This window comes from Staurois parvus, unplaced genomic scaffold (genome assembly GCF_062004578.1).
Source record: "Staurois parvus isolate SC_StPar_1 unplaced genomic scaffold, SC_StPar_1.0 ptg000195l, whole genome shotgun sequence".
NCBI lineage: Eukaryota > Metazoa > Chordata > Amphibia > Anura > Ranidae > Staurois > Staurois parvus.
The window spans coordinates 11,651,299-11,664,623 of record NW_028317991.1 but is presented as its reverse complement, the minus strand read 5'-3'; the positions used below and the strand labels follow the sequence as shown (position 1 = coordinate 11,664,623).

The following is a 13,325-nucleotide window of genomic DNA, read 5'->3' as shown; positions in this document are numbered from 1 at the left end:
CTGAAAGATGCAGTTCCTCTTCATGTTCAGCTTTCTAGCAGAAGCCTGAAGGTTTTGTGCCAAAATTGATTGGTATTTGGAACTGTTCATAATTCCCTCTACCTTGACTAAGGCCCTAGTTTCAGCAGAAGAAAAACAGCCCCAAAGCATGATGCTGCCACCACCATGCTTCACTGTGGGTATGGTGTTCTTTTGGTGATGTGCAGTGTTGTTTTTGCGCCAAATTTCATCAGACCACAACACATTTTCCCACATGCTTTTGGGAGACTTCGGATGCGTTTATTGCACAATTTAGCCGGGCTTGGATGTTTTTCTTCACAAGAAAAGGCTTCCGTCTTGCCACTCTACCCCATAGCACAGACATATGAAGAACACGGGAGATTGTCGTCACATGTATCACACAGCCAGTACTTGCCAGATATTCCTGCAGCTCCTTTAATGTTGCTGTAGGTCTCTTGGTAGCCTCCCAGACCAGTTTTCTGCTCGTCTTTTCATCAATTTTGGAGGGACGTCCAGTTCCTGGTAATCTCACTGTTGCGCCATATGTTCTCCACTTGATGACGGTCTTAACTGTGCTCCATGGTATATCTCAGGGCTTGAAAAAGCCGCTCGCCAAATGTGAGGATAAATTCCTTTGTGCCGAACAGCGAGCACAGATGAAGCATGGAGCGACTGCGCCTGCTCGCCAAGCCTCATTATGAAGCTGGTTTCTTCGGCTCTGCTGAGAGGAGACACCCTGTCCACCACTGCGGTGAACTCGGAGGGACTAGGAGTAAGTACTGTATACAACATGTCATATCACTATAATGGAGTACAGGGGAGCTGGGATATATATTACTCAGTAATGTATATCCCAGCTCCCCTGTACTCCATTATAGTGATATGACATGTATACAGTAATGTATATCCCAGCTCTGTACTGTATACATGTCATATCACTATAATGGAGTACAGGGGAGGGGGGATATACATACTGTATACATGTCATATCACTATAATGGAGTACAGGGGAGGGGGGATATACATTACTGTATACATGTCCTATCACTATAATGGAGTACAGGGGAGGGGGATATACATTACTGTATACACGTCATATCGCTATAATGGAGTACAGGGGAGGGGGATATACATTACTGTATACACGTCATATCGCTATAATGGAGTACAGGGGAGGGGGGATATATATTACTGTATACACGTCATATCACTATAATGGAGTACAGGGGAGGGGAGATATACATTACTGTATACATGTCATATCACTATAATGGAGTACAGGGGAGGGGAGATATACATTACTGTATACATGTCATATCACTATAATGGAGTACAGGGGAGCTGGGATATACATTACTGTATACATGTCATATCACTATAATGGAGTACAGGGGAGGGGGGATACACATTACTGTATACATGTCATATCACTACAATGGAGTACAGGGGAGGGGGGATATACATTACTGTATACATGTCATATCACTATAATGGAGTACAGGGGAGGGGCGATATACATTACTGTATACACGTCATATCACTATAATGGAGTACAGGGGAGGGGGGATATACATTACTGTATACATGTCATATCACTATAATGGAGTACAGGGGAGGGAGGATATACATTACTGTATACATGTCATATCACTATAATGGAGTACAGGGGAGGGGGGATATACATTACTATGTACAGTTTTATATTTTGGACTCTTTATTCTAAAGAAAAATGTAATTTCATAAGCTTTAAGGGGGCGTGGTTCGGGGCGGGGCGGGGTGAGGTTGGGGGCGGACCTGGGCAAGGTTGGGTGGAGCAACTGGTGGAGAGTAAGTTTTGTGACCGGCTAGTAGGTCTGCACTCAATATTTTAACCCCTGGTATATCTAATGCCTTGGAAATTCTTTTGTACCCTTCTCCTGACTGATACCTTTTAACAATGAGATCCCTCTGATGCTTTGGAAGCGCTTTGCGGATCATGGCTTTTTCTGTACTACTAGAAAAAATTTTTTTTAGGAAAAACCTACAAGAACAGCTGAACTTTATTTGGGGTTAATCAGAGGCACTTTAAATGATGGCAGGTGTGTACTGACTCCTATTTAACATGATTTTGAATGTGATTGCTTAATTCTGAACACAGCCACATCCCCAGTTATAAGAGGGTGTGCACACTTATGCAACCACATTTTTTAGTTTGTTATGCTTACTTCCCCCCCCTCAAAAGGTTTCAGTTTGTTTTTCAATTGAGTTGTACAGTTTATAGGTCACATTAAAAAAGGTGGAAAAAGTTCTGAAATGATTTATCTTGGTCTCATTTTTTACATCACAGAAATCTGACTTCTCTGTCTCATAGAACACCCTCTAAAAGTTTCCATAAGATTTTGGAGTGTGTTTGTGTGAACCTGTGTCCATTTAAGGCACATATGTGAGGTCAGGTCCTAATGTTGGATGAGTAGACCTGGCTCACAACTTACAATCCAATTCATCCCAAAGGTGTTCAGTAGGGTTGATGCCAGCTCTGTGCAGGTCACTCAAGTTCTACCATACCAAACCATGTCTATATGGAGCTGATCTTGTTCACTGGGTCATAGTCATGCTGAAACAGAAAAAGGCTCTTCCCCAAATTTTTACCACAAGGTTGGAATAGTCTAAAATGTCTTTGTATGCTGATATTTGCCAATGTCACTTGCATAAAGATGAACTAAACTCTCTCAAATCAGCATTAACTATTTTATTCCTTATGCTGCTAGCATTAGTATATACAGAGGAAAGTATATCATATTTACTTGTTTCATTTTTTTTTTTTTAAACACACATTTCTTTAGTTGCTTCCTGGTTTCTGGCCTAGGGCAAAAACGTCATCATACATCCAAAGAGTATTCATAAGGGGAGGAGAGGTTTTCTCAGCTAAGCACAACCTGCTGCCTGCATGCCTAAGCTAAGGGCAAATGGATTCAAGGAATTAAATGCTATATGAATCACCTGACCTTTCTCAAGATGGCTGCAGCTAGAAATGCTAGGGGGCTGTTTTTCAAAGCGATTTCTCAACAAAATAAATCATGGAGATATGGATGGATGGGAGAGTTTGCTTTGCATATAAAAAATTGAATGCATCTGAGCACCACAAACTAAAAATGCAAATGTAGTTCCACTTTAATTTTAGAGCATTCACAAATTCCTCCTTCAGTTCCTGTGAAGTAGCCCTGCAAGCAAATAAAACCTGACCGTGACCATTTCTTATTTGTGCCACTGCTTAGAGGGCAAATCTGTCATCTCCTGTAATAAATCTGTCACTGTATTTGCGCCAGGACAGTCAACTAAGTCAACCTGTCGAAGAGAATTTTGTAAAACAAAGTCAGCCTGATTTGCATCTTTGTCCCCAATTTGATAAAATGTTTCCCAATGCATTTGGCCACAACAAACAATTCTACATTCCAACTCAGAATGTTAAAGAAAATACATAATATAAAATATAAGAAATACAAGTACACTTGTGGATCTGCTTAGAAAACCCCCCCCCCCCCCAAAAAAAAAAAAAAAAAAAAACAAAAAACCAGGACAGACCTTTTCATGCACTTCTAGGTATCAATAAGTCTCCATGCACACTGGGAGTTTTAATAACGCTGGTAACGTTAACTGTGTAAAGTTACATTAAAAAAGTGAGATTTTCAGCGGCTTTTAGCATTCGTGTTTAGCAGCGTCTTTTCGAGTTTGTGTTTTTTAGGGTTTTTTTTTTTTTTGCCAAAAAAAATGTATTTTTTGCTAAAAAAAAAACAAAAAACATCCAAAAATGCCAGTTTGCCACGTTTTGCCTTGTTTTTCAGCATTAGAGTGTTTTTACAGCTAAAAAAAAAAAAAACTCCTGTAGAAACCCACTAGTTCTGGGGTTTTTTTTCCTGCCAAAAAACATTGATTACAGTCTGTGTGCATGGACACATAGGATAACATGCTGGGGAGTTTAGTGGCTGTAGAAAAAAAAAAAAAAGCCAAAAAGCTAAAACCAGCAGCTGCAAAAATGTCCTGTGTGCATGAGGACTACATATCACTCACCGCTCCACTTCCTGACAAAGGGTCCGGACAGAATCCTCATGAAGCCGGCCAGACACACAAACTGGATAGAGAATTCCTCAAGAACCTCATCAATGGTGTTGTCAAATTCTTCCCGGCTCTTGTACTGCCTGTGGTCGATGACCTGAAGTATGGAACAACTTTAGTGGCGTGTAGTCTGAAAGCAGTCATATCAATCCTTTCCTTTAAAGATGTACTCCAGTCTTACCTCCAGTCTTACTGAAAATGTACAACACAAGCTGCAGTATAGATATAGCCCGCCCCATTTCCTGGCTGAAGGACATCCAGCATCATTCAACTCGTTCTTACCCCCCACTGTCTGTCCTTGGTCCTCCCCTTCTATTCACTGAATTTCAGTTAATTTAATCATGAAGGCTCAGTATCAAGTGTGGGCGTTACCTAGGGTGGTCTGCTGTGTTCAGGAAGCTATGTGCAGCCCCTCCCACTAGCCATGATCTGCCTGCATTGCATATAAAAAAAACAAAAAACAAAAAAACACAGACTCAGTGAAAAGATCGCTGGGTCTAAAATAAGGTATGTAGTGAAAATGGAAGGGCCAGACTTGGGTTCATGCCAGATTACTGCAGGAAGAGAGATGTGCTAATCAGCTTTCATGGATTTGATCCTCTGACTTTGTACAGACAAATCACTAGTCACTTATCCAGCTAAAGGTCTGCATGTCTTCCCATAACTCATCATTCTCCCTGATGTGCATTAACTGCCACATATCAGCAGGTACTGCAATCACAATAGATTGTCAAAAAGCTTCTTTGGAAGATAAATTTTTGACCCAACGGTAAATCTTTACCGGAAAGATTACAGATTGTGTCAAACTTTCAATATTTATTTATTTCAGGTACTTCTATAGTGCTGTCAATGTTACGCAGCACTTTACACATATATATATATATTGAACATTCACATCAGTCCCTAACCCTCAAGGGGTGTACAATCTAAGGTCCCTAACTCACATTCATACATACACATACTAGGGCCAATTTAGACAGGATCCAATTAACTTACCCGCATGTCTTTGGAGTGTGGGAGAAAACCGGAGCACCCAAAGGAAACCCACGCAAGCACAGGGAGAACATGCAAACTCCATGCAGGAGGCGCCATGGTCGGGAATCGAACCCATGACCCATTTACTGCAAGGCAGACGTGCTAACCACTAAGCCACTGTGCCACCCGATATAGAGGGATTCACTCACAGAACATTTTTTTTTTGTGCCGCTAGATGTCCTCAGTCTGATGGCCAACCTCATTTTAACCACTTCTTCTGAGCGCAGGTTATCCTGGACCCACACTACAAGATCTACGCCACAAAACTTATCAATAGCATAGCAGTTGGACATTTCCAGCACAACCTTTTTATGCCAGCTATGTACCATCTACGTATACACACCAAGTGGAATGATGACCTACTTTGGATTAATAGCATGATGTGAAGTTTCATGAGCTGCAACCTTGGACTGCTTGTTATATTGCTAGTGTTTCCAAGAGGACTAGTCTATCTCTAATTTGTGAGAAATGGCCATATTCCAGCTTGGTGTTGCATTTACCACGCTGCCAGATCCTCAAAATTGATTTATAAGATACCCTTATCTTTAGCTGGTCATGGTTATGCTCCATTGATCAATTATCATGGCATTTTGTACTAAAGTCTTCACTCAATGATGTTATTATTATACTGGATTTATATGGCGCCAAACAGTTTGCTCAGCGCTTTACAATATAAAGGGAGACAATACAGCAACAATACAGTTCAATAAAAGAGGGTTAGGAGGGCCTGATCCTTGGAGCTTACAATCTAAGAGGGAGGGGCTGGTGGTACAAAAAGGTAGTAACTGTGGGGGATGGATTGTTAGGAGGAATAGAAGATTCCATTATTAGCTGAGGGCAGGATAGGTTTCCCTGAAGAGATCGTCTAAAAGTGTGCAGAGTAGGCGATAGTCTGATAAATTTGGATAGAGTGTTCCAGAGGATGGGGGAAGCTCTGGAGAAGTTCTGGAGACGAGCATGGGAGGAGGAGACAAGGGAGTTAGAGAGCAGGAGGTCGTGTGAGGAGCGGAGAGGACGGGTTGGGTGATATTTGGAGACAAGATCGGTGATGTAATTTGCGGCAGAGTTATAAATGGCTTTATATGTTATTAATGTTTTGAATTTTATCCGTTGGGCAATGGGAAGCCAGTGGAGGGATTGGCAGAGAGGGGTGGCAGATACAGTTAGTAGGAGCCAATGGCTCCCGCTGCTGCCTCTAAGCAGAGGGAGCCGCTGCAGATGGGTACAGTGCTGAATCGAGATCGGGCTCAGGTTAGTACACAGGGGGTGAAGGGGCAATACAAACACTAGGACATTTTTACCCTTAATGCAGGGACTGCATGAAGATAAACATGTCCAGGCATTAGAACCACTTTAATAGAAGGGACAAATCACAAAATAAAGTTGCACTTTTCATGTGCAGACTTTTTGGACAAAAAGATATTAATACTAGGGCCGTGTCCCAGGATTGATCCACTCACCAATTCTTGGGCTAATTATTATGGACATAAATTTAGTAAAAGGAGTATTTTTTTTTTTTAATTAATGAGTTAGAAAATTATTTCCGATTGGTTGCTTTAAATGATTATACTTTACACAGCCTCACTGAGACAACATCACATGACAAATGAGCCAGCCCATCACCTTTGTTGGAATACCAGCTGTCTCTGCCTTCTGCAGCCCTGCAACTCCGGCTTTGTTGGAGATCACCAGAGTGATGTGGGCAGCACTTGTGGGAGATTTGGCACTCCTAATTAATGCCTCCATATTGGTACCTTTGGCAAGAAGAGAAAAAAAAAAATCCAGAATAAATACCTTTTATAATGACTTTAATATGCAGGGTAACTTTTAGCTTCGGAAATAAAACTTTGCAAGTTTGGCAACTTTAGGTTGACTTTAAAGAACGCAGAAGAGTTTTTTTGCTGTCATTGAGGTGGACAGCTAATGGAACACGATCTGTACTTCAATAGATTCAATGGTGTATAGTGAAGACAACATGAAATCTAGAAGACCCCAGTGATTAAAGAGAACCTGTCACACAAAATGATATCTGCCAACTCCCCTAATAGAAATAATGTAAAGTGAAAAAAAAAAGGAAGTTATTAAAAAAGTGACACCCAAGCAAAAAAAAAAAAAAATTAGAGTCCTGAAACCCTACACCCCCATGTAATTTATGCTGCACCTAGAGACACATATATACAAAAAACGTTCATTTCAGAACACTTTACATGTTACCGTACATGCCAAAGTGTGAGAAACCATGTACTGGTATTGCCATTGGACAATATTGTGTATCAAAGTATGTTTCACAAGCATGTATAATTTTAAGACTTGACATATTGGGTGCCCATTTACTTGGAGAAATCTCATCTTTTTTACTTTACCTCTGACGAAGCCCCTCCCAGAGCTTAACACATAAGGTGGTGACATCATCACGTTGCCTGGATGTGTCATGAGAGCCACTGCTGTGTTGCTGTAGGATGCAATGTTTGGTGACTGCTATTTTTTCACCTTTTTGATGCGATTACATATTATGTGTCATTAGACTTTTTATAAAAACAGAGAGCACTAAAAGGTTTGTCTTTATTAGTGCTGGAGAAGGAGAGGAGGAAGGAGTGTCTGAAGCTCAAGGGGAAGCTCCAAATGACCATTTAAAGGTGCAAAGCATTTGTGAGTCAGAGTCCTTGGATACACATCAGGGGCCTAAAAAGAGGGACTCATACTTCCTGGCTTTCATCAACACCCAACACTTGATTTTTTCTTTAACCAATCTTTGGGAAAGACTGTTGGGAACTTTGTTTATTGTAGATGGGTGTGATTTAATACTCACAAAGTAGAAACGTTTCAGAGTGAATCATTTGGATAGTCTCACTTCTAATGTTGCACACGTAGGAATTTTTACTTTTTTTTTTTTTTTTTCTTCAAAGATGCACATGGCTTTACCATATGTAAAAACTGTGATCTTTTGTATTACATGATCTACAAAAATGGAACTACCGCCATTATACACCCCAGAGTCTCCGCTTTGAGAAAATACATTTAGGGGTTTTAGCTAATCAAAATGCCTAAATGTGCATTTTACCAAAAAGAAAACACAGGTCTGGAAGGGAGAGTTAAATGCTTACCAGTCCCAGAGATGAGAACAGCCACTCTGGTTTTTCCTTCATTACCCTGGTTTTGTCCATTATAAACAGATGGGATCACATATTTCTGCAGCTGTACATTTGTCCCAAGCAGAGCTGCCTTAAGATTTTGGATTTCCACACCGCAGGAATCTATCAGAGACAGACAGACAATAAGTCACTTACTGGGGCACTGATCACTTGAATATTAACTACATCACAAAATGACTACAACACATAACTAGAGTGCCATCTCTGCTCAGCACAAGTTGAGGTGTCATTTTCACCAAATTTAATAAAATGCAGCTTGCCACTATGTTACTGTATTTTCTGCATTCATTTCCTTCTTTCAGGCCTATTATGCATTGCTGTTATGGCTTTCTGTCTTTTGCATGAAAATTTTAGTCTGCTACATTTGCAACTTTTTGCAAAAGGAAAAGTTGAATCAATGTGCAAGTACCTTTTTTTCCCCCAGTGAGGCCTGCCGAGCATTGCACATACAGGACTTTAATTTTTTTTCCAGCCTCAGGTCTATTCGGAGATACAGACCAACTGTTATGGAGCTACAGGAAATGCAGCTGGGACTACAGAGTGGTGCGACATTACTGCACTGCTGAGTCCAACTATCCCCCTCAAGTCTAGACACGGCTGTAATTTATCCCCAAGATTGCACCTGGCACTTGTCTCTAAAACTGCCTCCCTTTCCATTTCTACCTCCCTCAAGTAATGTCAAAGAGGGAGACCGTAAGTTGCATAGGCACAAGCCCTTCACTTGTTTAGAAGAGGGAGGAGGAATCACAGACCAAGTTGGAAGATGGGACATGTAGGAATTTACTTTGGGCGATCCCAAAACTGGATGACACAATTGAGCAAAATCAAACCACTGTAATGAATTCAAACAAAAAGTGCTTTATGAAGAAGCACTCCATGATTCAGGTAATGGTGGGGAGGTGGGGTTGGTAAAATGGATTTTGACAATGGTGTATGTGACCATGTTTCCTAAATTTGGGAGCAACAGGAAACATGGCCTTAAAAAAAACAAACACAAAACCAAAAAAAACCCCCCCCAAAAAAAAAAAAAACAGAAAAAAAAAAACAAAAAAAAAACAAAACAAAAAAAAAAAAAAAAAAAACTTAGACCTATGCCCTGTTAACGATAAGAAAATTGTACAAAAAATTTTGTGTAACCACTGATCGAACGATTTTCTCTTCGTTGATTAGCAGGATGTTTTAACCGATAACGATATTGTGAACAAAAAAAACCAGTTGAACAGTGAAAAAATTTGTCATTTCGCATACCAACTACCAATTTTCTATGCGGTGGGAGGACAAGAGAAAAAAAAAAAAATCTATCAAGCGCTATCACGCAGGAGCGGAAACAGAAGATGACTCGGATGTTTATGTCCAAGGAATCTTCGTAAACACGAACGAAAAACCCAAATGTTAAAAATAGATTAGCCTAATGAGATAATGAAACCAGAACTCTGCAAATTATATTGTATGTATCACTATTTATGTATATAGATAATGTAAAACGATATTATACTCATTGCTGGTAATTGTGTATATCGCTCGTTCTGGCCGGAAGGGCGTGGCTACAAGGTCACACGCACACTGCATCACTTCCACTTGTACGGAAGACGTCAACACTACGTATTTCCGGACGAACGTTTTTTTCAGATTGGTTAATGTGAGCCACGATTTCGACGAACAAACGAACGCCTCTCGGTCATTGGATGACCGATCGGTCGATTTTCTAATTGTGTATTCCCACCTTAAGTCTTTAGTGGATAACAAATCTGCAGTGAAGTGCACGTTTCCAAAAAGGCACAATGAGGGACATACCTCGTACTACGGTTTTATTCATTTTAAATGGCACCTCAAATGTACAAATGTAGCACAACGTACATTCTGGAATTTCTGGAGCGCGGTGTTGGAAAAATCCTGCATATCTGCATTACAACGGGCTTCTCTCTCTGGTGCCCATGTGACTGGCAATTAACACACAAGTAGAGAACAATGCACCTGTGTTTGGCTAGCCCATCTCCTGAAGGATGTCAGTTTGAAACACGGGCTATGCCTAGTGATGGGAGGGGAAGCGGATCTATGCTGTTCCAAGAAAAACTCTCAATCCGCAAGATGTACAGTAGTGGAGCCCAGTGATGGGAGGGGAAGCGGATCTATGCTGTTCCAAGAAAAACTCTCAATCCGCAAGATGTACAGTAGTGGATAGGTGGGCATATATAACATTTGTCTGGTTTTCAGGCACCTAACTCCCTACAGGCTGCTCTCCTGTTGAAAAGAGAGAACTTCCTACTATAAAACCCACACCAGCCACCAGCTTTAACCCACACCAATACAAGACCTGCAGGCCGGGGCGTCACTTCTCCAATGATCCAAGCATCTTCTGCTGGTTGGAGATCCCTTAGAACTTCCTCAGCCTTTGTCCTCTCCACTAGCAAGATGGCGCCAATCCCACAGTTAAAGGTCCGACTCATCTCTTCCTCTGACAGACCTCCATGCTTCTGCAGCCAAGAGAATATTCCTGGGACCTTCCAACAAAGCGCATCTGAAAAGAAGGTGACACATGCATTAGTCTTAAACAGGAACACTATAATAAATGGAATTCTTGTCTTTTCAGTTACAAGACTCAAAACTTAGCTACAACAAAAACACTCATCCTGCTTAAAGCATAACTCCACTTTTGCAGAAACATAAAAATAAAAAATTAAAAAAAAAAAAAAAAAAAACCACACACGAATAATGTACATTGCAGGGATTTTAGGTAAAATGAATATCTCCTAAACCTGCACAGTTTAGGAGATATTCACTCTTTTTGAGAGCAGGTGCATGCACTCTGAAGGAACGGCATGGGTATGCCGTTCCTTCAGAGTACTGGGCTGTGACTCGAGACTCCCACGTGCATGTGCAGAAGTGACGTCATCGTAGCTCAGCCAGTCAGACAGCTAGAGCTCACGAACCTGGAAGAGGACCCGGTGAAGATGGAAGCCTCTGCAGCGGTGACAGCATGCTGCTGCAGGGCTTCATTTTAAGGGAAGTCTGTTATAATGCACTACCATGCGATGCGTACCAGCAAATTATGACATTACCGTGCAGGGGATATTTTATTTGCCTGCGGTTTACTACTGCTTTAACCCTTGTGGAGTATCTCACCAAAACTAAAATTCCTATTGCAGGGAATGCCTAAAATCTGGCTTAGAGCAAACTTCTAGGAAAATCAGTGAACCAAATCATACTAGCAGTAAATTACATTTCTAGTGGCGTGCTGTACACCAGCAGTGTATGGAATGATTCCAGGTTGCAATAATGCATTGAATTTTACAGAAAATCTTATGCAGACACACACACACACACACACACATGATATTGCTGGATATATAGGAACTTTTAATGCTTGCAGGTTTCACAGATGTCATTTGTGCTTATTTTTGTTTTATTCATTTTTTGTGTTACCTAAAGTGACTCCGAGGGAAGCAGGCAGGACTCTGGGAATGTTCTCCAGCAGACCTCCCCCAGTGATGTGCGCATAGGCTTTCACATGGCCTGATTTTAAGATGGGTAAGAGGGCTTTGCTGTAGATTTTAGTTGGTGTCAGTAAAATCTCACCTGATAGAGAAACAAAATGTTAAAATGTAAATACAATAAAAATGCTGTAAGAGGACATTAAACAAGTGTAAAAAAAAAAAAAAAAAAGCAAACTCTTGTTAAAAGCTACCACAAAAACTTCAGCGCAGTCACTGTAAAAAAAATAAAATTAATATAGTGCTACCACTCTAATAAAAGTGCTATAGGATAGTAAATATGACTGTTATGACCATAAGTTAAAGTGCATGTGTGCTTATATTTTAAATAATAAAAAAACAAAAAAAAAACAAAAAAAAAAACAAAAAAAAACACACCAGTAAATGCAGAGACTACTGTCCTTACTGCTGCTGACACGTCTTGTGTTCCCACAAGTGAAAAATTATATAAATAAATTTATATGACAGTGTTGCACAGTATAAAGTGCATTAATCCCTCTAAAAGATAAAGTGTGTTGTTCTGACGAACATGTGCATATGCAATATATAGGTCACATATATCAAAATAAATGTGATCAAATAAATACGCAAATATGATCAAAGTTCCAAATGTCCATTTGAAAGAAGATTGTCACAATAGTTCTTGACCTTGATTCTTTAGTGCGTTTACTGTATATATTCTCCACTTTTCTAACTTCTTATCACCACGTGCATCTCTCCCATCACCTATTTCCATATGCTCTCACTTTGATGTCACACCGCTAAACCGGAAGTGTGCGGGAGGCCTTTTTGTTGGAGATTATCCATACTATAAGCCTGGATACTGAAGTACACCAGTTATAGTGAACTTCATAAATTGAGTATATTTTAATCTTTTAATAAAATATTGTTACCCACAAGGAGAGCACTCATTTTTGGTCAAAGCATCAAAGGTGAGATCATATAGAAATAGGTGATGGGACAGATGCACATGGTAATAAGTCAAAAGTGGAGAATATATAAATGAACTAAGTAATTGAGCTTTTGCACGTATATAAAGCTATTGTGGAAATTTTATATGGACATTTGGAAGTTTATTTGATCATATTTGGTTACATTTATTTTGACATATTGCATATGCACATGTTTGTTATGACAACGCACTTTATTTTTAGAGGGATTCATGCACTTTACACTGCATGACACGGTCACAGAGGTTTATTTATATATGCAGCGATGTAGAAGCCAGTGGGACAAACCACAGTACCCAAACAAGGGATTGGGGGAAAAAAAACCAAAAAAAAAAACCACAGGAACATCCTGAAGTGTTAGATATCAGAAGTTCTTAAGTTACCTATATCGGTGCTCCCAGTGTGAGAAAACAGATAAGATAGAGAAGGAATATTACAAATGAGCTTGATCAAGTTCATGACTTATAATGTGAAAGTATTAAATTCCCCGACAAAAAGACATGAGTTTCTTAGGGAAATATACCAACATGCCATAGACGTAGTGTTTCTACAAGAGACACACAACCTACGATACATATAAATTATACTTGAAGTACTATCCAACA

General features: G+C 40.1%; 1 protein-coding gene across 1 annotated transcript in view; it reads right to left on the bottom strand.

Annotated features, from left to right (window-relative positions):
• Positions 1–13,325, bottom strand: part of GART (phosphoribosylglycinamide formyltransferase, phosphoribosylglycinamide synthetase, phosphoribosylaminoimidazole synthetase) — a 58,362-nt gene that overhangs the window by 7,687 nt on the left and 37,350 nt on the right. The window contains exons 16-20 of the mRNA XM_089677965.1: positions 11,703–11,855; positions 10,594–10,797; positions 8,232–8,381; positions 6,751–6,881; positions 4,048–4,189 (exon numbers count right to left, since the gene is read on the bottom strand). Of these exons, the coding sequence (XP_089534091.1) occupies positions 4,048–4,189; positions 6,751–6,881; positions 8,232–8,381; positions 10,594–10,797; positions 11,703–11,855 (780 nt within the window). The remainder of the gene's footprint in view (positions 1–4,047; positions 4,190–6,750; positions 6,882–8,231; positions 8,382–10,593; positions 10,798–11,702; positions 11,856–13,325) is intronic.